General features: G+C 45.8%; 1 protein-coding gene across 1 annotated transcript in view; it reads left to right on the top strand.

Moving 5' to 3' along the window:
• The window catches only part of LOC127577407 (Fanconi anemia core complex-associated protein 24-like), a 113,566-nt gene that overhangs the window by 51,424 nt on the left and 39,339 nt on the right, over window positions 1-22,803 (top strand). Inside the window, exons 2-4 of the mRNA XM_052028596.1 lie at window positions 17,671-18,127; window positions 20,368-20,467; window positions 22,044-22,117. Of these exons, the coding sequence (XP_051884556.1) occupies window positions 17,799-18,127; window positions 20,368-20,467; window positions 22,044-22,117 (503 nt within the window). The 5' untranslated portion in view covers window positions 17,671-17,798. The remainder of the gene's footprint in view (window positions 1-17,670; window positions 18,128-20,367; window positions 20,468-22,043; window positions 22,118-22,803) is intronic.

The following is a 22,803-nucleotide window of genomic DNA, read 5'->3' as shown; positions in this document are numbered from 1 at the left end:
ATATCCAAGGTTATTACAGGAAGTGAGGGAAGAGATTGCTGCGTCTTTGGCGATGATCTTTGCGTCCTCACTGGCCACAGGAATAGTGTTAGATGATTGGAGGGTGGCAAATGTTGTTCCTTTGTTCAAGAAAGGGAGTAGGGATAACCCTGGGAATTACAGACCAGTGAGTCTTACTTCAGTGGTGGGCAAATTACTGGAGAAGATTCTTAGAGACAGGATTTATGGGCATTTGGAGAAGCATAGGCTGATTAGGGACAGTCAGCATGGCTTTGTGAGGGGCAGGTCGTGCCTCACGAGCCTGACTGAATTCTTTGAGGATGTGACAAAGCACATTCACAAGATCACAAGATCACAAGATAAGGGAGCAGAAGCAGGCCATTCGGCCCATCGAGTCTGCTCCAAGGAAAAGGGAAAAAGAAATGGGGTGGGAAAAAAAGAGAGAGAAAAAAAAAACTATTCTAATCCCATTTGCCAGCCTTATCCCCATATCCCTTGATACCCTGACTATTTAGATATCTGTCTATCTCCTCCTTGAACACCCCCACTGATCTGGCCTCCACTGCTGTGCGTGGCAAGGAGTTCCACAATTTCACCACCCTCTGGGTAAAGAAACTTCTCCTCATCTCTGTCTTGAAACTGTACCCTCTAATTCTAAGATTGTGCCCTCTGGTCCTGGACACGCCCACCAAGGGAAACAGCCTAGCCACATCTACTCTATCCTTACCTGTCAACATTTTAAATGTCGCTACGAGGTCCCCTCTCATCCTTCTGTACTCCAGCGAGTACAGTCCAAGAGCCGACAAACGCTCATCGTACTTAAGCCCTTTCATTCCTGGAATCATTCTCGTAAATCTCCTCTGAACCCTCTCCAACGTCAGCACATCCTTCCTAAGATGCGGGGCCCAAAACTGCGCACAGTATTCCAAATGAGGCCTCACTAGCGCCCCGTAGAGCCTCATCAACACTTCCTTACTTTTATACACTATACCTCTCGAGATGAATGCCAACATAGCATTCGCTTTCTTAACCACCGATCCAACCTGGTGGTTAACTTTTAAGGTATCTTGTATAAGTACCCCCAAGTCCCTTTGTACTACCGCACTATCAATCTTCTCTCCTTCTAGATAATAATCTACCCGCTTATTTCTACTTCCAAAGTGTACAACTGCACATTTCTCAACATTGAATCTCATCTGCCATTTTCTTGCCCATTCTCCTAAACTGTCTAGGTCCCTCTGCATTCTTTCTATTTCCTCTATGCTCCCTACTCCTCCACTTATCTTGGTGTCATCCGCAAACTTAGCCACACAACCATTTATTCCATCATCCAAATCATTGATGTACAAGGTAAAAAGGAGAGGCCCCAACACCGACCCTTGCGGCACACCACTAGTAACCGGTAACCAACCAGAACGAGATCCTTTTATTTCCACCCTTTGCTTCCTGCCAACCAGCCAATTCTCCACCCATTTTGCTACCCTGCCCATAATTCCATGACCTCTCATCTTATTAATCAGTCTCTTGTGAGGCACCTTATCAAAGGCCTTTTGAAAGTCTAAATACACAACATCTACCGCCTCTCCCTTATCCACCCTACCTGTGATTTCTTCAAAAAACTCCAATAGGTTGGTCAGACAGGACCTCCCCTTCACAAAACCATGTTGACTAGGTCCTATCTTGCCTTGCGCCTCTAGGTATTCGGTAACCTCCTCCTTGAGGATAGACTCCAATAATTTTCCCACCACTGACGTCAGACTAATAGGTCTGTAATTGCCTTTGTGCTGCCTCCCACCTTTCTTATATAACGGAACTACATTCGCTACCCTCCAGTCCTCCGGAACCATGCCAGAATCTATCGATTCCTGAAAAATAATCGCCAACGCCTCCGCTATCTCCACAGCCACCTCCTTCAGAACCCGGGGATGCACCTCATCCGGTCCGGGAGACTTATCAGCCTTAAGCCCCTTTAGTTTTCCAAGCACCTTCTCCCTATTAATCTCAATTGAACTCAGCTCCAATTCGTGAGACTCCTGACTAATGGGCACATTGCTTATGTCCTCCACGGTGAAGACCGATGCAAAATATTCATTCAATTCCCTTGCCATCTCACTATCATCCATTATAATACCTCCTGCACCGTTATCAATTGGTCCTATGTCAACCCGTGTCTCTCTTTTATTCCTTATGTATTTAAAAAAACTCTTAGAATCCTTCCGAATGTTGTCCGCCAGCTTCCTTTCGTAACTCATCTTTGCTTTCCTAATGACCTTCTTAGTTTCTCTCTGCAGATTTTTAAAATCGTTCCAATCTTCTGTTTTCCCACTAATTTTTGCTACTTTGTACGCCGCCCCTTTTGCTTTTATTTTATCCTTCACCTCCCTCGTTATCCACATCTGTGCCTTTTTTCCATTCAAAACCTTCTTTTTTCTTGGAATATATCTGTCCTGCATTGTCCTTATTTCCTGTAGAAATTTCTTCCATTTTTCCTCTGCCGTCCCTCCAGCTAACTTACTCCTCCAATCAATTTGGGCCAACTCATCTCTCATACCTTTGTAATTTCCCTTATTCCACTGAAATATCGATACACCAGTTATCAGCTTCTCCTTCTCAAACTTGAAACTAAACTCTATCATATTGTGATCACTGATGAAGGTAGAGCAGTGGGTGTGGTGTATGTGGATTTTAGTAAGGTATTTGATAAGGTTCCTCTTGAAAGGCTCATTCAGAAAGTCAGGAGGCAAGGCATCCAGGGAAACTTGGCTGTGTGGATTCAGAATTGGTTTGCACATAGAAGACAGTGTGGTTGTAGATGGAGCGTATTCTGCCTGGAGGTCAGTGACCAGTGGTGTTCCACAGGGATCTGTTCTGGGACCCCTGCTCTTTGTGATTTTTATAAATGACTTGGATGAGAATGTGGAAGGGTGGGTTGGTGAGTTTGCTGATGACATGAAGGTTGGTGGTGTTGTGGATAGTGTAGAAGGTTGCTGTAGGTTACAACAGGATATTGATAGGATGCAGAGCTGGGCTGAGAAGTTGCAGATGGAGTTCAACCAGAGAAGTGTGAAGTGATACACTTTGGAAGATTGAATTTGAAGGCAGAATACGCGGTTATTGGCAATACTCTTATCAGTGTGGAGGGACAGAGGGATCTTAGGGTCCATGTCCGTAGATCCCTCAAGGTTGCCGCGCAGGTTGATAGGGTTATTAAGAAGGCATATGGTGTGTTGGCCTTCATTAGTCAGAGTATTGCGTTCAAGAGTCGCGAGGTAATGTTGCAGCTCTGTAAAACTCTGGTTAGACCACACTTGGAGTATTGTGTTCAGTTCTGCTTGCCTCATTATAGGAAGGATGTGGAAGCTTTAGAGAGGAGATTTAGCAGGATGCTGCCTAGATTGGAGAGATATGTCTTATGAGAATAGGTAGAGTGAGCTAGGGCTTTTCTCTTTGGAGCAAAGGAGGATGAGAGGTGACTTGATAGAGGTGTACACGATGATGAGACATAGATTGAATGGGCAGTCAGAGACTTTTTCCCAGAGTGAAAATGGCTAACTCGAGGGGGCATAATTTTAAGGTGATTGGAGGAAGGTATAGGGGGGATGTCAGGTAAGTTCTTTTTTCCCCCCACACAGAGAATAGTGGGTGCGTGGAACGCACTGCTGGCAGAGGTTGTGGGGGCAAATGCATTAGGGACATTTAAGAGACTCTTAGATAGGCACATGAATGACAGAAAAATGGAGGGTTATGTGAGAGGGAAGGGTTAGATAGATCTTAGAGCAGGATAAAATGTCGGCACAACATTGTGGGCTGAAGGGCCTGTACTGTGCTGTAATATTCTATGTGGCTTCAGCTGCCAAGGCGTGAGCACTAGAATTCCCTCCGTGGTCCTCTCCACACCTTTACATTGTGATGCTTCTTAAAACTTCTGTCTTTCACAAAGCTCTTGGTCACCTGTTCCAATATTTTGGTACCAGTGTGAAAGCTTGTTTCAAAAGTTGAGCTTATTGTCACATGCACAAGTCCATGTGTGCACAGGTGCAATGAAAAACTTACTTGCAGCAGCATCACAGGCACAGAGCATCAGATACACAACATTCACAAGAAATAAATGAACAACATAAGTTATGAAAAAGTATACAAGAAAACACAATTAGAACAGAACAAAGTCCATTGTGGTGTAAAGTGGTCAAAATGTTGCTATACTGGGATAGTGATTAGAGTTGTGCAGGTTGGTTCAAGAACTGAATGGCTGAAGGGTTTGATAATGTTCCTGTGAAGTGTCACTGGATGCTTACTTTGTTAATGGTACTACAAGACTCAATTATTGTTTGATGAATTTAAGGTTCTGTATGAGTGTAATTATATAGTGTATGCCATATTTTGCTTGCATGCAAAAGGATTGCAACTTTACTGATTTGCTGTGTTGCAAAGAAGGTTTCTTTCTGAAAGTCCTTACCAAATGGCTTGTGTAGGATTCAGAGCTAGAGTTAAACTGGGATTAGGAGTCGCAGTTTAATTGTGGGGACCAATGGTAATGTGTGTACAGAAGGTGCTTTGGCCACAGGATCACAGACACCAGTCCACATCCCTTCCTTCAGGTTATCATCCTCAGCATTTGTATGGGTGACGTTTCAATAGTGAAACAGGTTTAAAAGGAAGTGAGATGTATTTAGAACACTTCCCCTTAAAATACACAATATAGAAACTGGTTAATCAGTGATTGGATGGCAGCTGTCTCCTCAGGGTAAGATTCCCTCCTTAATCTTTCCCAATCTTGTAGTTTAGCAGGTTCTGCTCTCCCTGCACAGAGTGCTGTAACTGGCAGAGCCGTTCACTTTGTGGCTCCTGTGAACTGTTCAGCCAACGAGAGAGGAGTTAAGGTTAGGAAAGTCCAGTGACCCAAAAAACTCTAACAACCTGAGCTGTGAGAATGGTGTTCAGTTAACCTACTGCAGTGTTGATTCTATATGATGTGGGGTGTATGTTTTATATCTCTGGCTGTTGTACTATGTAAGCTCTGCTGTCCTCTCCTCTCCCCTGTTCTCCTCATCAGCCTCCTCGCACCCACCCCAACGGACCCATCGGTTTGAGAAAGCGCTGTTCTCAAGTCTGTTAAGTCTGTGATTACTGGGGAAGTTATCAAGAAACCACTGGTCTCCCTGAATGTCTCCCTAAAAGGTTACTACTTGCCTGCTACACTTGTTCAGTTTGACCAAGCACCTGAATTCTACTCTGATTTTTTTTTGCACTGGAGGATATCATTGCAGGTCATTGTAACCCAGTTACAGCACAATGATGCAGTTAATTTTTAGAGGAACATTACGAGCAGACCAGTCAAAGGAACAAGAGGCAGCCAAACAACCAGCCTCCTTTGCTGCAACATTGTGTTGGGTCATAGTTAACCTGCAGTGAGGTCTCTTAAAACCTGACCTGCCAACCTGATTGTTGTCAGTCTGTGCACATGCCAATTCAACCCAGTATTGCAGTGTCCTGTGTGCCTCCAACTTGTAAACTTTGTGCCAAAGGCAGAACCCTTTTAATTGCGAGCATGTTTCTATCTTTTCCCTTCCAGTGTCACTCCCTTTTCCTCTGTCTTTGAGTCCTCCTCAGTTGCCCCATTTAGTAGCAATTTTTCCCAGCATCTGGCTAGAACCACCTGACCCAGTCTGAGAACAAGAGTTCACCCAAAGAGACTGCCTCATGGCACTTGAGTGTCATGGAACATAGAACAGTACAGCACAGGAACAGGCCCTTCAGCCCACAATATCTGTGCCAAACATGACACCAAATTAGACTAATCCCTTCTGCCTGCACCTGATCTATATCCCTCCATTCCCCGCATATTCGTGTGCCCATGCTACAGCCTCTTAAATGCCACCACTGCTTCCACCACTACCCTTGACAGCGGGTTCCAGGCACCTTCCACTCTCTGTGTAAAACAAAGACTTGCCCCGCACGTCTCCTTTAAACTTTCCCTCTCTCACCTTAAATGCACGCCTCTGGTATTTGACATTTTTGTGTTGGGAAAAAGATTCTGATTCTCTACCCTATCTATGCCTCTCATAATTTTGTAAATAATTATCAGGTCTCCCCTCAGCCTCCGCCGCTCCAGAGAAAACAACCCAAGTTTGTCCAACCTCTCCTTATAGCTAATACCCTCTAATCCAGGCAGTGTCCAAGTAAAACTCTTCTGTACCCTCTCCAAAGCCTCCACCTCCTTCCTGTAAAAGGGTGACTAGAACTATGTACGATACTCCAAATGTGGCCTAATCACAGTTTTATACAGCTGCAACATGACTTCTTGACTTTTATATCAATGCCCCGATCGATGAAGACAAGCATGCCATACACCTTCTTTACCACTCTACTGTGCCAAACCCTCGCTCCAATGATTTGAGCAGGATAAAGCAGAACAGTATTTGTGTGGGAAAATTACATCAGTTTTTTAAACTTACAAGCTTTGCTTTAAAACAATGAAGCTTGGAGACCTCATTAGTTCATTCATTTATAGAGCTGATGGCTTCTGGCCCAGTGCGATCTGACCTGTACTTCTCAGAGCTGGCCCAACCCAAACCTTCCACCAGCTGACTCCAGACAACATGGCCCTTAAGGCTCAACCTTGGCAAGCTTATTTGCAAATACAGCAGGGCTCTGTGCAGTTGGAATAGAGATGTTTCATTTTGGAATTGAAAATGTAACTCCTGATTTCTAACCATTTGATTGTGCTAATGAGTGGATGGTCCAGGTGGGTGCTGGATCCTTGACTGTGCCTGGCCCACTGTTGAGTTAGGTACCTTGTGCTTCTGTTGCTCTCAGAACCATCAACCAAGGTATTTAAAATTCAAATTTTTCAAAAGAAAGTTTCTTCTAAATAGAGTTAGAGTCATGGAGTACTACAGCACAGAAACAGGCCCTTCTGCCCATCTAGTCCATGCCAAACTGATCTTCTGCCTAGACCTATCTATCAGCACATATCCCTTCAAACCCCTCCCATCCATGTACCTATACAAACCTCTCTGAAGTGTTACAATTGAACCCGCATCCACCATTTACGCTGGCAGCTCGTTCAACACTCGCACCACCCTCTGAGTGAAGAAGATCCCCCTCAGATTCCCCTTAAATATTTCACCTTTCACCCTAAACCTATGTCCTCCAGTTCTAGTCTCACCCAACCTTTGGGGGAAAAGCCTGCATGCATTCACCCTATCTACACCCCTCATAATTTTGTATACCTCTTTAAGGTCTCCCCTCATTCTCCTGCGCTCCAGGGAATAAAGACCTAACCTATTCAACCTTTCCCTATAACTCAGTCCTCAAGTCCCAGCAACATCTGTGTAAATTTTCTCTGTGCTCTTTCAAGCTTATTGATATCTTTCCTGTGGGTCGGTGACCAGAACTGCACACAATACTCTAAATTTGACCTCACCAACATCTCGTACAACCTGTACTCGATACCTTGGCTTATGAAGGCCAAAGTGCCAAAAGCTCTCTTTATGACACTACTACCTGTGATGCCACTTTCAAGGAACTATGGATCTGTATTCCCAGGTCCCTTTGTTCTACCGCACACCTCAGTGCCCGACCATTCACTGTGCAAGTCTTAACCTGGTTTGTCCTCCCAAAGTGCGACACCTCACACTTGTCTGCGTTAAATTCCATCAGCCATTTTTCAGCCCATTTTCCTCACTGGTCAAGATCACGCTGCAAGCTTTAATAGCCTTCCTTGCTGTCCACTACGCCCCCAATCTTGGTGTCATCGGCAAATTTGCTGATCCACTTTACTACATTATAAGACCATAAGACAAAGGAGCAGAAGTCGGCCATTCAGCCGTTCGAGTCTGCTCTGCCATTCTATCATGAGCTGATCCATTCTCCCATTTAGCCCCACCCCCTGCCTTCTCACCATAGCCCTGGCTACTCAGATACCTTTCAATCTCTGCCTTAAATACACCCAATGACTTTGCCTCCACAGCCATGTGGCAACAAATTCCACAGATTCACCACTCTCTGGCTGAAGAAATTTCTCCGCATCTCTGTTCTGAATGGGCACCCTTCAATCCTGAAGTCGTGCCCTCTTGTACTAGATTCCGCTACCATGGGAAACAACTTTGCCACATCTACTCTGTCCAGGCCTTTTAACATTCAAAATGTTTCTATGAGGTCCCCCCTCATTCTTCTGAACTCCAAGGAGTACAGCCCAAGAGCCGTCAAACGTTCCTCATATGTTAGCCCTCTCATTCCTGAAATCATTCTAGTGAATCTTCTCTGAACCCTCTCCAACGTCAGCACATCCTTTCTTAAATAAGGTGCCCAAAACTGCACACAGTACTCCAAGTGAGGTCTTACCAATGCCTTATAGAGCCTCAACATCACATCCCTGCTCTTATATTCCATTCCTCTAGAAATGAATGCCAACATTGCATTTGCCTTCTTCACCACCGACTCAACCTGGTGGTTAACTTTTAGGGTATCCTGCACGAGGACTCCCAAGTCCCTCTGTATCTCTGAATTTTGAATTTTTTCCCCATTTAAATAATAGTCTGTCTGTCTGTTTATTTCTTCTACCAAAGTACATGACCATACACTTTCCAACGTTGTATTTCATTTGCCACTTCATTGCCCATTCTCCTAGTCTATCCAAGTCTCTCTGCAGACTCTCCATTTCCTCAACACTACCCGCCCCTCCACCTATCTTTGTATCATCGGCCAACTTAGCCACAAAGCCATTTATTCCATAAGCCAAATCATTGATATACAACGTAAAAAGAAGCAGCCCCAACACGGACCCCTGCGGAACACCACTGGTAACTGGCAGCCAACCAGAATGGGATCCCTTTATTCCCACTCTCTGTTTCCTGCCAATCAGCCAATGCTCTATCCACGCTCGTAACTTTCCTGTAATTCCATGGGCTCTTGTTTAGCAGCCTCATGTGCGGCATCCTGTCAAAGCCCTTCTGAAAATCCAAATACACAACATCCACTGCATCTCCTTTATCTAGCCTGCTTGTATATTGCCTTCATTAATATCGATGATAAACAACAACGGACCCAGCACCGATCCCTGTGGCACACCACTAGTCACAGGCGTCCAATCAGAGAGACAACCATCTACTACCGCTCTCTGGCTTCTCCCGCTAAGTTGAATCCAATTAACTACTTCATCCTGAATGCCAAGCCACTTAACCTTCTGGAGCAGCCTCCCATGCAGGACTTTGTCAAAGGCCTTGCTAAAGTCCATGTAGACAACGTCCACCGCCTTTCCCTCATCGACCTTCTTGGTAACCTCCTCGAAGAACTCTATAAGATTGGTTAGACGTGACCTACCAAAGCCACGTTGACTATCCCTAATCAGGCCCTCTATCCAAATACTTATATATCCTGTCCCTTAGAATACCTTCCAATAATTTACCCATGTCTGATGTCAGGCTCACCACCCTATAATTTCCCAGCTTGTTCCATTGTTCAAGAAAGGCTCTAAGAATAACATTAGCTATTCTCCAGTCCTCCAGCACCTCACCCATGGCTAAGGACATTTTAAATATCTCTGCCAGGGCCCCTTCAATTTCTGCACTAGCCTCCCACAAGGTCCAAGGGGACACCTTGTCAGGTCTTGGAGATTTATTCACCTTCATTCACCTCAAAACAGCCAACACCTTCTCTTCCATAATCTGGATATGGTCCATGACCTCACTACTCTTTTGCCTCAGCTCCATAGTCTCTGTGTCTGTCTCCAGAGTAAATACGGATGAAAAAATTAAGATCTTCCCCCATTTTGTTTGGCTCCATGCATAGATGACCATGCTGGTCTTCAAGAGGACCAATTTTATCCCTTGCTACCCTTTTATTGGCTACCCTTTGCATATTTAGTGCTGGCTGAGAGACAGGTGAAATGAGCTGGTGTTTTTGAATTTGGATCATCCCAGGGTTGTTTATTGTCACCTGCACAAATCCATGTGTGCACAGGTGCAATGAAAAGCTTACTTGCAGCATCATCACATGTAAGCAGCATTTACAAGAAAAACATAAACACAAATTATACACACTTTTTACAAGAAAACACAATTACAACAAGAAAAGTCCATTTTAGTGCAAAGTGGTCATGGTGTTGCTAAACTGTAGTGATTAGGGTTGTGCCGGTTGGTTCAAGAACCGAATGGTTGAAGGGAAGTAGCTGCTCCTGAACCTGGTGGTGTGGGACTTCGGGCTTCTGTACCTCCTGCCCGATGGGAGCTGTGAGAAGATGGCACGTGACTTTGCGCATGTGTGTGGTTGCATTACCTGTCTTCGTTTTACCAGAGTGCTTTTCAAATGAAAGCAGTATGCACAGCCAGTCACAGAACTGTTTAATTGGGTTCTTGTTCTGTTCTCATTTGAGGACAGGCTGTACTTCTGCTATCTACCTGTAATTAGCTTTCCTTTTCAAGTTGAGTTTGTTGACACAGCTAAAAATTGGATGTGGTTCACAGTACCCATCTGCTGCAGGTTGGCCTGGAAGCCAGTAGATTTGGCCTCATCCAGAAATTAAACGTATGAAGGCATGTCAGGGCAGTTTATTGCTGGGCTTGGTGATTACTACTGTGAGGAAGTTGTCATTCAGAAGGACATCTCTTACCAGCAAATGTGTTCCAGAGGGAAGAGCAGATAGTTGCATCACCCCTCGTGCTCATTATGTACCACTACAGCTTATCACAAAACAAAATGGAAGCTCTGTTTTTCCAGCCACCTTTTAAAGTCCATGATTCTTGTTGGAGGGCCTCATCCCAGAAGCCTGCCTTAATTTTGGCATTGATGTGTACATGTCAAATGCTTGGAGGTTAAGTAAAGGGGTATTGCACCCTCAAATACTATGTATGTTGTCAGGGTATGAACATCTACTTTGGGAAGCACCTGTGCTCTGTCTGCAGGGGTAGCACTGAGCTTCTGGTTGCTGCCACTCTAATTCCCCATCCCACGCTCACCTCTGTTTATTGCCTTCTTACGACAAGGCCAATGCAAGTTTGAAGAACGACACCTCATCTTCCATCTGGGCACACTGCAGCCTGCAGGACTCCATCGAATTCTCCAACTTTAGCTAACTCGCTCTTTTGTTCACATCAGAACTAGCCATTTCTGCCTGATTTCATTGTGGCTCAGTTTTTCTTTTCCTGTTTTTCTGTATAGTCTGGCATGCTGGGCATGTCCCCCAGCCCTAACAACACACAAGATGAGAAGCATAATCTGACTTTAACTGCTCCTCAACTGCCACATTACAGTCTCATCCCATCAGAGAGATTCCCTTTGTTCCACACGTCCCCTCCCCGCCTTCTCTGCTACCTAAAACTAAGTTATTTTCTCACTTTCCTAGTTCTCACTAAGGATCCCAGACCTGAAACGTTAACTGCTTTACTTTCCACAGATGCAGCCTAATTGCTGAGTTTTTCTAGCTGTTTCTGTTTTATGAATATCTAATCTTGGCAAAGAACACGAGTGGCCTTGGGGAAGGAGTGGGCATTTCTGTTTCAGTGGTGGTTTATGTGCTTCAGAAAGGAATGTTGAAGTCAAAATTACTGGTAACCTCTAGTTTGCATTGACGTAGTATGTGCTGTTGATAGCTTTTAAAGGGTAGTGCTGTATCTTCCCTGATCTAATTTAGGACATTAAAAGCAGTAATCACTAAGTATGTAGCAGGGCACCCTGCCTGATAGACAACCAACCTGCTCTTTAGATGTGCTTCAGCTGTATTCAATTCACATTTGCTCCTATTAATTAAGGAGACCTGATGAATTATACTAAACTGTGAAAGAGCTTAACTGGATGGTTAAATTGGATAGAAAATCATAAAGACCCCAGATATAAAACTTTATCCAAATAAATATTCCCTTGTGGAACATTATCTGAAAACCATCCCACTCTCAATCTGTCAGTGTCTTATCAACAATTGGTAAGAAGGGTATCGATTACCTATCTCTAAATTGGTGAGTGGCCAGGGACAGGATGGTGTGACTGAAAAAGAGGCAGGTAGAGGGATCCAGTGGATAGTTCCAGAGGTGCCTCAGCCCTTCCCCTTGTCCAACAGGTATAAAACGAGATTGGGGACTGCAGGGAGGGTGTCAAACATGACAAGGGGAGCCATTCAAGTGGGGGGGAGGAAATAGAAATGTTGTAGGGGATTGCAGAATTAGGGGAATAGACACAAAGGCAGAGTCCCAAAGGCCATGCTGCCCTCCTGGTGCCGGTGTTACGGACATCTCTTCTGGACTGGAGAAGAACAGAGTGGGAGGGGGAGAATCCCGGTGTCGTGGTCCATGTAGGCACAAGTGACAGGAAGCAGGTTCTGCTGAGGGTTATGAGGAGCTCAGGGCAAAATTGACAAGCAGGTTATTACCTGAGCTACATGCACACTGGCAAAGGGTAAAGTGGATTAGAGGGGTAAATACGTGGCTCAGAGCATGGTGTGGTAGAGATGGGTTCCGATTCATTACACACTAGTGCCAGTACTGGGGAAAGAGAGAGCTGTTCCACTGTGGTGGGCTCCACCTGAACTGTATTGGCACCAGTGTCCTGGCAAATTGCATAAATTGGGTTGTAGGCAGGACTTTAAATAGGAGGGGTGAGGGCTTCTCGGGCAGAATGTTTAATAGATCAGGGGGAAATGATAAAGCAGTGGTACAGGAGAGTGAGGGGAAATTGACAACGTGTGACAGGCTGGGACAGAAAATGGAAACACAAGGATGCAGTGCAGAGCAAATCCAGAGTTAGTATAAGCTGTCAACAATCAAAGCTTGATGGTCTTTATTTGAATGCATGTGGCATTTGCAAAAAGATAGGTGAATTGACAGCACAGATAGCAACATATGGATATGATCTAATGGCTGTTGTGATGTGGTTGCAGTGTGAGCAGGAGGCTCAGTGTTCCAGGTTATATGACGTTCCAAAAGGGCAAGGAGGTGGGGTAGCATTGTCTTCAAGGAAGGTACCAGAGTGGTGCTGTGTCATAATATAAAGGCAGTGATAGTGATGTAAATGGGTTTGGGGTGAAATCATCAATAGTAGGGAAAGAAGACAGGGGTGGGAGTAGTCTATAGACCCTCAAAATGTGACCTCTTAATAGGTCAGAACGTAAATGGGGAAATAGCCAGGGCATATTTGAAGGGAACTGCAATTATCATGGGAGATCTTGATCTACAGATTGATTGGATGAACCAAACTGGCAAGGATAGAGGAAGAATTTGTGGAGTGAACGAGGGATTGCTTCTTAGAGCAGGATGTTACAGGACCTGTCCGGATATGTAAATGGGAAGAAGGTGACCAAACTAGATATGGGACCTCTAGACTGGATTAATAACTGGAAACAAAAGAGATGGCAGATATGTTGAATCAGTGTTTTACATCAGTCCTCACAGTGGAGAATACTGCTGATATCCCTGAGGTAACAGGTGATATCCCTGAGGTAACAGGTGATATCCCTGAGGTTCCTCCACGTTAATTTCAAATAACGTGGAGGAACCTGTAAAAATCCCAATCACCAGCGATAAAATATTAGAGAAACTCACAGGGCCAAAGACGGGCAAATCTCTGGGACCAGATGGCCTATATCCAAGGGGTTTAAAGGAACTGACTGCAGAGATGGTGGACCCATTTGGTTGAAATTTTTTCAAAACTTACTAAATTCCTTGAGGGTACCAAAAGATTAGAAAACAGCCAATGTGACTCATTTGTTCAAAAGGCAGGGAAAGCAGAAGGTGGGGAACTATAGGCCTGTTAGTTTAACACCTATTGTTGACAAGATGCTAGAGTCGAGTTGGGACATTGTGTTGTACAAAACGTTGGTTAGACTGCACTTAAGAGTACTGTGTGCAGTTCTAATCACCACATGTGGTAGTAATAGAGAGAGTGCAGAAGTGATTCACAGGATGTTGCCTGGAATGGAGGGCTGCAGTTATAAGGAGAGATTGGACAGGCTGGGTTTGTTCTCACTGGAACGTAGGAGGCTGAGTGGTGACCTTCGAGGCTTATAAAATTATAAGGGCATGGATCGTCAGTCTTTGTCCCAGACAGTGGAATCTAGAACTAGAGGTCATAGGTTTAAGGTGAGAGGGGAGAAATTTAAAGGAAATCTGAGGGGTATGTTTTTCACACTGTGTGGTGGGTATCTGGAATGAGCTGCCAGAGGAGGTGGTGGAGCCAGATGCAATTACAACTTCTCAAAGGCACTTACTTGGATGGGAAGGGCATGGAGGGATAAGAAAAGATTTCTTTATTAGTCACATGTACATCAAAACACACAGTGAAATGCATCTTTTGCGTAGCATGCCCACAAGTTCCTAACCTGTATGTCTTTGGAACGTGGGAGGAAACTGGAGTGCCCGGAGGAAACCCACACAGACACGGGGAGAACGTATAAACTCCTTACAGACAGCAGCCAGAATTGAGCCCGGGTCACTGGTGCTGTAATAACGTTACACAAACCGCTACACTACTGTGCCTAATGCAGGTAGGCATCATGGTCAGCATGGACAAGGTGGGCTGAAGGGCCTGTTCCTGTGCTGTACAAGTCTATGGTTCTCGATGATTCTATGAGAATGGTGGGGGAGGCTTGGTCTGTACTTGAGTATAATTGAGTTTCCCACCTAGTTCTATTCCAAGAATAGTTTGGTTCAATAAATCGAAGAGGAATCTCTGTTTTGGGGCAAGGTGCAGTTTTCACGTAGTTAAAGCTGCTCTTTTGCAAGCTATGTCAAGAAGGTGACTAGAATACTTCTCCCTTCACCCCCTTCCCTCTCCTAGTTGTGAAGCAGTCGGTCAGGTTGAAAAAGGCAGTGTTCATGCCTGTGCATCGGTGAAACTCTGAGTCACAGCGCATTAACTTCCAGTTTGAACTCTCCTCCCACTCCTTTTTCCACCTGGCAGCTTGGTGAGGGTGAGGTCAAGAAGGTTCATCCTTCATGTTGGTTTACTCACTACCTGTGAGGGGATGTGTCCTTCAGGACTCTGGTTAGCTGGGTCTGGGTGCTAATACAAAGCCCCCCTGGATGATGGACATTGATACCCCACCCAGAGAACATTCTGTGCCCCCGCTACTTTCAGTGCTTCCTCCAAGAGTTCAATATGGAGGAGCACTGACTTTTCCTTGCACATGTTAGACCTGATGCCGTGAGACTTCATGGGGTCTGGAGTTGATGTTTAAGACCCCAAGGGAGACTCCCTCCTGCCTGTATACCACTGTGCTGCTCCATCTGCTGGGTCTGTCCAGCCCGTGCAATGTGATATACCCAGGGATGGAGACGGAGGAGTCTGGCATTTTGTCTGATTCTCTGAGTGTGATGGTGTCGGGTTGTTTCTCTCCTGGCCTGTGGGAACAGCTCTCCTAGTTTAGACTCCAGTCTGCAGTTGTTTGCATGGAGGAATTTGTGAGGTGTGACTGATGGAAGGTCCACGTGAGAATACAAATCTTAATGTAGCTAAACTTTTGGAAGTGTCCAAGGCAGCAGCAGCATGGCAGATTGAATAGAAAGTGGTTAGGTTATCCACTCAAAAGGAAAAACAGAAATGGGAAGTATTTTTTAAATGGTGATGGACTAGGGAGTGTTGCTATTCAAAGAGACCTGGGTGTCCTTGCACACAAGTCACTGAGAGCTGACATGTAGGTGTGACAGGCAGTGTGGATTGCAGTTGGAAGGTTGACCTTTACAGCTCGATGATTGGGGAACAGAAAGAAGCTACAAGTATATGGGGCCTTGGTGAGACTGCACTCAGAGTATTGTGTACAATTGTGGTCTCCTGATCTAAAAAGGACATACAGGTAGTCCCTGGGTTACATAAGTGTTCCATTCCTGAGAACTGTCTGTCTAGGTCGGAAATGTCCGTTTTCTGTAGTAACCCACATCTATTGTTCTACACACGCTTACTGTAATTCTTTCATTTCATCAAATATTCACCCAAACTCTACCCATAATTAAACCTAATGGATTATATACTGCATCCAGTCATTACTGGATACCACAAATTATTATTATTATCATTATCTTGAAAAATGCTTTCAAAATGTTTGGGAGAATTTGCATTGCCAGATTACTGTAAGTCAGGTCATCTGTGACCTAGAAACCCTGTGCCTGCTATGGAGGAAGGGCAGCTAAGATCCTCCACTAGTTCCGGGGATGGCAGGTCTGTCAGAGGAGTAGAAATTGTGGGCTAGGCCTCTGTTCCTTCTTTGAGAGCTCAACAGGGTGGAGGTAGGGAGGATGTTTGGGAGAATGGACCACACTCTCAAAATAAGGCGTCAGCCTTTTAGAATTGAAATGAGGAGAAATTTCTTGATGCCAAGGGTGTGACTATTTGACATTCTCTACCCTGGAAAGCTAAGGAGACTCGGTTGCTGATTTCATTCAGAATTGTTGTAGTCATAGTGGTACAGCACAGAGACAGGCCCTTCGGCCCAGCATGTCCATGCTGACCTTTTTGCCCATCTACACGATCCCATTTGCCCGCATTAGAACTGCATCCTTCTATGCCTTGTCTATTCAAGTATCTGTCTAAGTGCCTCTTGAACACAGTGATTGTATCTGATTTCCCCACCTCCTCTGGCAGCACATTCCAAATATCAACCACTCTGTGTATATAGAATTCCCCCTTAAAACTCCCTCTCACCTTAAAACTATGCCCTCTTGTTTTTCATACTCCTACCATGGGAAAAAGATTCTAACTATCTACTCTATCTATGACATTCATAATCTTACATACATCTACCGGCTCACCCCCCCCCCACCCCCCGGTCTCCTTCACTCCAGGGAAAACAAGCCCAGCCGATCCCATCTCTCCCCATAATTTAAGTCCTCCAATCCAGGCAACACCCTGGTGAATCTCCTCTGCACTCTCTCCAGTACAACCACATCCTTCCTATAGTGGTGACCAGAACTGCACATGGTACTCCAAATGGCACCTAAACAGCGTTATGTAAGGTTGCAACCCAACCTATGCCCTGACCTATGAAGGCAAGCAAGCCACATGCCTTCTTCCCTCTATGAATCTGTGCCACTTTTGGGGAACAATAGACAGACCCCTAGGTCTTGCTGTTCATCAATATTCCTTGGTGCCCTCCCATTTACTGAATCTGCCCTACCCCTATCTGACTTCTGTCTTGAATTTTGAATATTAAAGATATCATGGGATCTGAGGATAGGAGAGGAAAATACTGTTGAGAATGGAGATCAGCCATGATTTTGTTGAACAATGGAGCAAACTGAAGAAGCCAAATGGCTTGCTCTTTTTCTCACGTTCTTGTGATACCTGTCACTCCTAATCTATTAGTGAGCTTTGAATACCTGCTGCGTCATAGGTTGTTGCAACCTAGGGGGAGTTTTATACACTTAATACGTGCCCTGTACTGATGGACAGTGTAGATGGACCTTTATTCTGTCTAGTCTATGCTGTCCTTGGTTAAACCACTGGGACAGTAGTGGGAGCTTTGCTCTGCATCCAACCCATGCTGTACCTTTCTGGGTTGGTTTAATGGACAGTGCTTTGCTTTGTGTCCAACCTGTGCTGTCTCTGCTGTGAAAGTCTGAATTTGGAAGTGTTTCATTTCCCAACTATAAACTTTCTTGAAGACACTGCACGGCAGCAGGTGTGGACGGAGGGTCTCTGACACAAACACTTGGCTCTAATTTCACTTCCATGTGTTTCATTTAACAGCAAGTCTCCGTGCTCCCACATGCTGATCATGGCACCAGTGCTAGTGTACATTGGATTTCTGGACTGCTGGCTGGTTTAACAGACTCCCTGAGCCCTTTGTTTTGTCTGCATTTACACTTCTCAGCAGAATGGGGACCCAGGAAATTCCCCTTGAGAATCTTCAAGACCTTGATTCTGATGTGATCGAGGATGAACCACTCTCTCTGAACAAAGCTGTTGGCAATGGTCACATCCAACACACCAATGGGACAAGCAGAGCTGGGAGTGATGACACAGACTCTGCTGGCAGTGATCTGGAGGATTCACCAATAAGCACTACATGGGACAATTCAAAAAGAGCCTCTTCGGTCGAATCATTTTCTTCACATCAGAGCCTAGACACAGTGTTGGAGGATGAGGTGGCATTGGAGTGCAGAGAATTCATGAGGAGATACGTGGAAAAAATCTTCACTGGGAGGTGAGTGACAGAAAAGGAGCTGGCTGCCTCGACAGTCACAGCTCACCAGCTGTGGGATTATTGCAGCCATTATCAAGCACGTGACCTCATCCTAGCCATAACGACCAATATATCCTATCCCTTCCAACAGCCCAATGTCAGTCTAACTGTGACTTGGATTAGTTAAGGGTGACAGTCTTGTACTTGAGAGAAAATCTGTTCCTGGTAACATCCACTACTTGCCCACTGATCAATCAGCAAGGAATAAATATATCCCAGCAAGAGTTGATGAAATTTTTTTAAAAACTGCAGAAACTGGAAATCTGAAATAAATGCAGAAAATACTGGAAAAACTCAGGTCCGACAGTATCTGTGGAGAGGGAAACGGTCAACGCTTTGGGTCGGTGAGACTTGGTCAGAACTGGGAAACAGAAATACATGTTAACTTGCAGTAGAGAGGAGGTGGGGTGGGAGGTGTAAAACACAGAGTGAGTCGAGATGATACAACAGAGGCGGTTACCAGCACATTAATCTTCTGGTCTCTGTAATGTCTTGTTAATGGTAATGTGGTGGGATCTGCCCAACAGACCAGACACGAGATTCTGCAGATGCTGGAATCTGGAGCAACACACAAAATGCTGGAGGAACTCAGCAGATGCTGCCTGACCTGCTGAGTTCCTCCAGTATTTTGTGTGTGTAGGCCAGACATACGAGTAGGATAAGAAACCCAGCGAGAGTTAAAGCTCTCAGCAGGAGAGGGGAATAAATGAAGGCAAAACTCACCCACGTTATGATGTGATTGTTAATAAGATAAAATTTAGGAGCAGGGTATCCTGAGCCCTTTAAGCCTGCTCTGCTGTTCATCATCTCCGATCCTGTGCCTTGTCCGTTTTCCGGCATGATTTCCATGTCCTCTGATTCTCCCCATTAATGTAGAAATAATTCTGCAGCCACAGCTCCCTAGGGTAGAGAATTCTGATGATACACATGCCTGTTGGGGAGGATAATCATCCACCTTTCAGTCTGAAGGGGTCAATGCTTTACCCTGAGACCATTCTGTTTCCTTTTTACTACCTCGATGTACTGGTGTATGGTATGATCTGCTTGGATGGCATGCAAACAGAAGTTTTTTTTCACTGTATTTTGGTACATGTGACAATAATATACCAATACCATGCCCTCTAGTTCTAGACTGGCCTACCACAGAAAATACCTTTGCAGGATCTACTCTGTCCAGGGTGGCACAGTGGTGCAGCTACCGCACGCTGCAGTGACCCACATTCGATCCTGGCCTCTGCTGCTGCCTGTGTGGAGTTTGCACGTTCTCCCTGTGACTGTGGGGGTTTCCTCTGGGTGATCTTCCCCCTACTCCTCCTCCCCCACTTTCTCTCCTGCCCACCCCCATTCTGGTCTACACTTTTTCCCCTCCTTCATGTGCCTCGCCCTCCCTTGCCCCAGCTTCAATGATATTCCACTTGCTGAGTGTTTCCTTGTAATTATTTTTATCCCCAGATCCCAGCAGTTTTTCTGTCCTGATCAATCGACAGGATCTAAACGGTGTCAGCAACCATCTTGTCCACCAGTGCTTGCAGCGTTGTGTGTGATCTGTTGTTAATGAATGATGTGAATGCTTCCAGCGAGGACCTGCTTGGGGAGTGTACTTGGGATCTGTTCTTGGGCTTAACTGACAGTGGGGACAGGGAGATCAGTTTGAAAAGGGAAGCTGCTGGACAAGGAAACTTTGTAAATCCCGTGGGTAAAGAAGGGGTATTGAGGTGTGGTGGAAACTGAATAGAAAGACCAGTGTGAGCTAATGCTGACCTTTCCGAAAATGGTCCTTCTCAGTTTGTGAGGTACTGAATGAACCAAAGAACAGGAGGGGCACACTGAGGGAGGGGCACACTGAGGGAGGGGCACACTGAGGGAGGGGCACACTGAGGGAGGGGCACACTGAGGGAGGGGCACACTGAGGGAGGGGCACACCGAGGGAAGGGCACACCGAGGGAAGGGCACACCGTGGGAGGGTCACACCGAGGGAGGGGCGGCACTGAGGGAGGGTCACACCGTGGGAGGGGCGGTACTGAGGGAGGGTCACACTGTGGGAGGGGCAGTACTGAGGGACGGTCACACCGTGGGAGGGGCACACTGTGGCAGAGGTGGTGCCGAGAGAGGGTCACACTGCGGGAGGCGCTTGCCTTGTAGTAGGGGATTGTCAGCTTGAGATGCATCCTGCTAACTCTGTGGTGATTCTTTTGTTGCAGGGAAGAAATTGGCCAGGAGGAGAAGGCGCGGTTTGGGGAGCTGTGCTCGGAAGAAAGCAGTCAAGGCAGAGAGTGGTTTGCGAAATATGTTAGCGCCCAGGTGTGAACAGCTGGTGGCTCAGTAGAAGATTACAAGTTGCATATATTCTGGAGAACAGTGGGTGTGGGTCTAGGCTTCACTTGTTGCTGGGGTTAGTGGTTCAGTTAGCTGCCCTCTCTGGCATGGGCTGTGAACAGTGTCTTGAGGTTTGTTACTCTTGTGCACTCTCCAGGTGATGCATTTTAAATTCATCCTTGTCTCATTCTCGGCCTGTAAGTTGTGTCATCTGCCGACTTCCAGACTTATTCCATGGAACAGAGTCTTTTTATCCCCAGCAACACCTTTTAATTGCATTGGCATAGCTGCAGGGATAGGGTGGGAGTTGGACTGGAGAGCTCGTTCTAAGAACTGCCACTGGCCCGTGGGACTGTATGATTATCTTGTTTGCTGTGTGATTTCTAAACCTTTGTTACCAAATCCTACACCATCTCTGCTGATCCTAAACAACACTGAAGGATTTCTCAAGGAATCTGTAGCTGTAAGAGCCCAGAGGCAGAGCAGGTAGTGTTGCTGCCTCAGAGTTCTGACAACCCAGGTTGCTGGAAAAAATCTCAAAACTGCAAAAAAAAATCTTTAAAAGGGAATCCCTGGGTAAAGCAGAAATTACCTGGAAGTTACCTTGGATAGATGAGAATTAAAGGATATGGGAGGGGGTGTGTAATTGTGGTCAGGGCAGTGTGCTGTGAGCGAGGGTAGAGCTGACCTGGGTACGTGGCCCATGTCCCTGTTGTAATCTGATGGTAGCCACTGAAAGAGCTCACTCTTCTCCCACAGCTCACTACGGACCTCTGCTGGCAAACCCTGGTATTACAGCAGCGGGGGCCTGACCATTACTCCCCAGTTTGTCCACTCGGGAGGGGGTTATGCCCACGAGTCCACACTGACCATTAACCTTTTACACTAATCCTACATAAACTCCATTTTATTCTCTGTGCAGTCTCATCAACTCCCTGCAGGTACTACCACTCACTCACCCACACAGTAGGGGCAATTTATGGAGGCTAATTAACCGACCATCCTGCATGTTCTGGGATGTCACTGGGAGAGCATGCACACTCCCTGGTCAGGATTGAACCCCAGTCTCTGGTACTGTGAGGCAATGACTCTCCCTGCTGCCCATTATAATGCCCCAGAAGAGGAGTACCAGGAACTTAACTACTGTCCAGGAGCTGATGTGAAGCTAGAGCATGCACAGGTACCATGCTGATTGAAGTACTGTGTGAGGTTCTGGTTGCTGTTCAAGATGTAATCCTACTGGAGAGAGTGCAAAGGAGATTCAGCAGGATGTTGCCTGGGATGGAGCATTTCAGATGCAGAACAGAATGGGTAATCTGCCTTTGGAGGAGGCTGAAAGGTGACTGAAATCTGGAAGGCACTGCCTGAGGGGATGGTGGCGGCAGGTACTCCCACAACATTTAGATGTGTACTTGAAATGCCAAGGTATATGGGCCAGTGCTGGAAAATGGGATTAGTATAGATAGGTATGATGTCTGGCATGGACAGGATGGGCTGAAGGGCCTGTCTCTGAACTAGATGGCTCTGCTCTGACTCTAAATTCTTTCCCCTCTCTCCCCAGCGGTGCCATTCCAAATGCATTGCTGAGCATGCATTCTACCGACTGGTGCAGTCTTTTGCTGTGGTTTTGTTTGAGTGAGTATTTTTTTATTGTTTTGTGTAAAATGTGCATATAGCATGTCCCATGACAGTTTGCAAACAATGTACTGATCCTACCTATCTCTTCTACAAAATGCACTACAGTTACTTGCCCAGGTAACTCCAGTAGCACCTCCCCAGCACACCACCTCTACCACCAAGAAGGCCAAGGGCAGCCTGTACATGGGACACTACCAGCAGGTACCTCTCCAAGTTGCACCCCTGTGACCTGGAAATAAGTTTTCTTTATTGGTCACATGTACATCGAAACACACCGTGAAATACATTTTTTGTGTAGAGTGTTCTGGGGGCAGCCCGCAAGTGTCACCACGCTTCCGGCGCCAACATAGCATGCCCACAACTTCCTAACCTGTACGTCTTTGGAATCTATCATTGTCACTTTTACATCTCTGTTGAAATCCTGGAACTCCCTCCCCAACAGCACTGCAAGGTCACCTTCACCAGGAGGAGTTCAGTGGCTCAAGAATGCAGCTCATCACCACTCTCTGAGGGCATTTGGGCTGGGCAGTGCACCTTAACCTGAAAAATCAATGCTTTCTTTTAAAAAGCCGCCACCTACAGGCTGTCTGTGTTCTGCAGCTGGGCAGACCCTCTGAGCTAACTTCTTGCACCTCTAACATTGATCTGTGGGCAAATACTCCCTCTCCTGTGACACTGTAAAG

The sequence above is a fragment of the Pristis pectinata genome, chromosome 13 (genome assembly GCF_009764475.1).
Source record: "Pristis pectinata isolate sPriPec2 chromosome 13, sPriPec2.1.pri, whole genome shotgun sequence".
Taxonomy (NCBI): Eukaryota; Metazoa; Chordata; class Chondrichthyes; order Rhinopristiformes; family Pristidae; genus Pristis; species Pristis pectinata.
The sequence above is the reverse complement of the archived record's forward strand: the minus strand, read 5'-3'. Positions and strand labels throughout refer to the sequence as shown.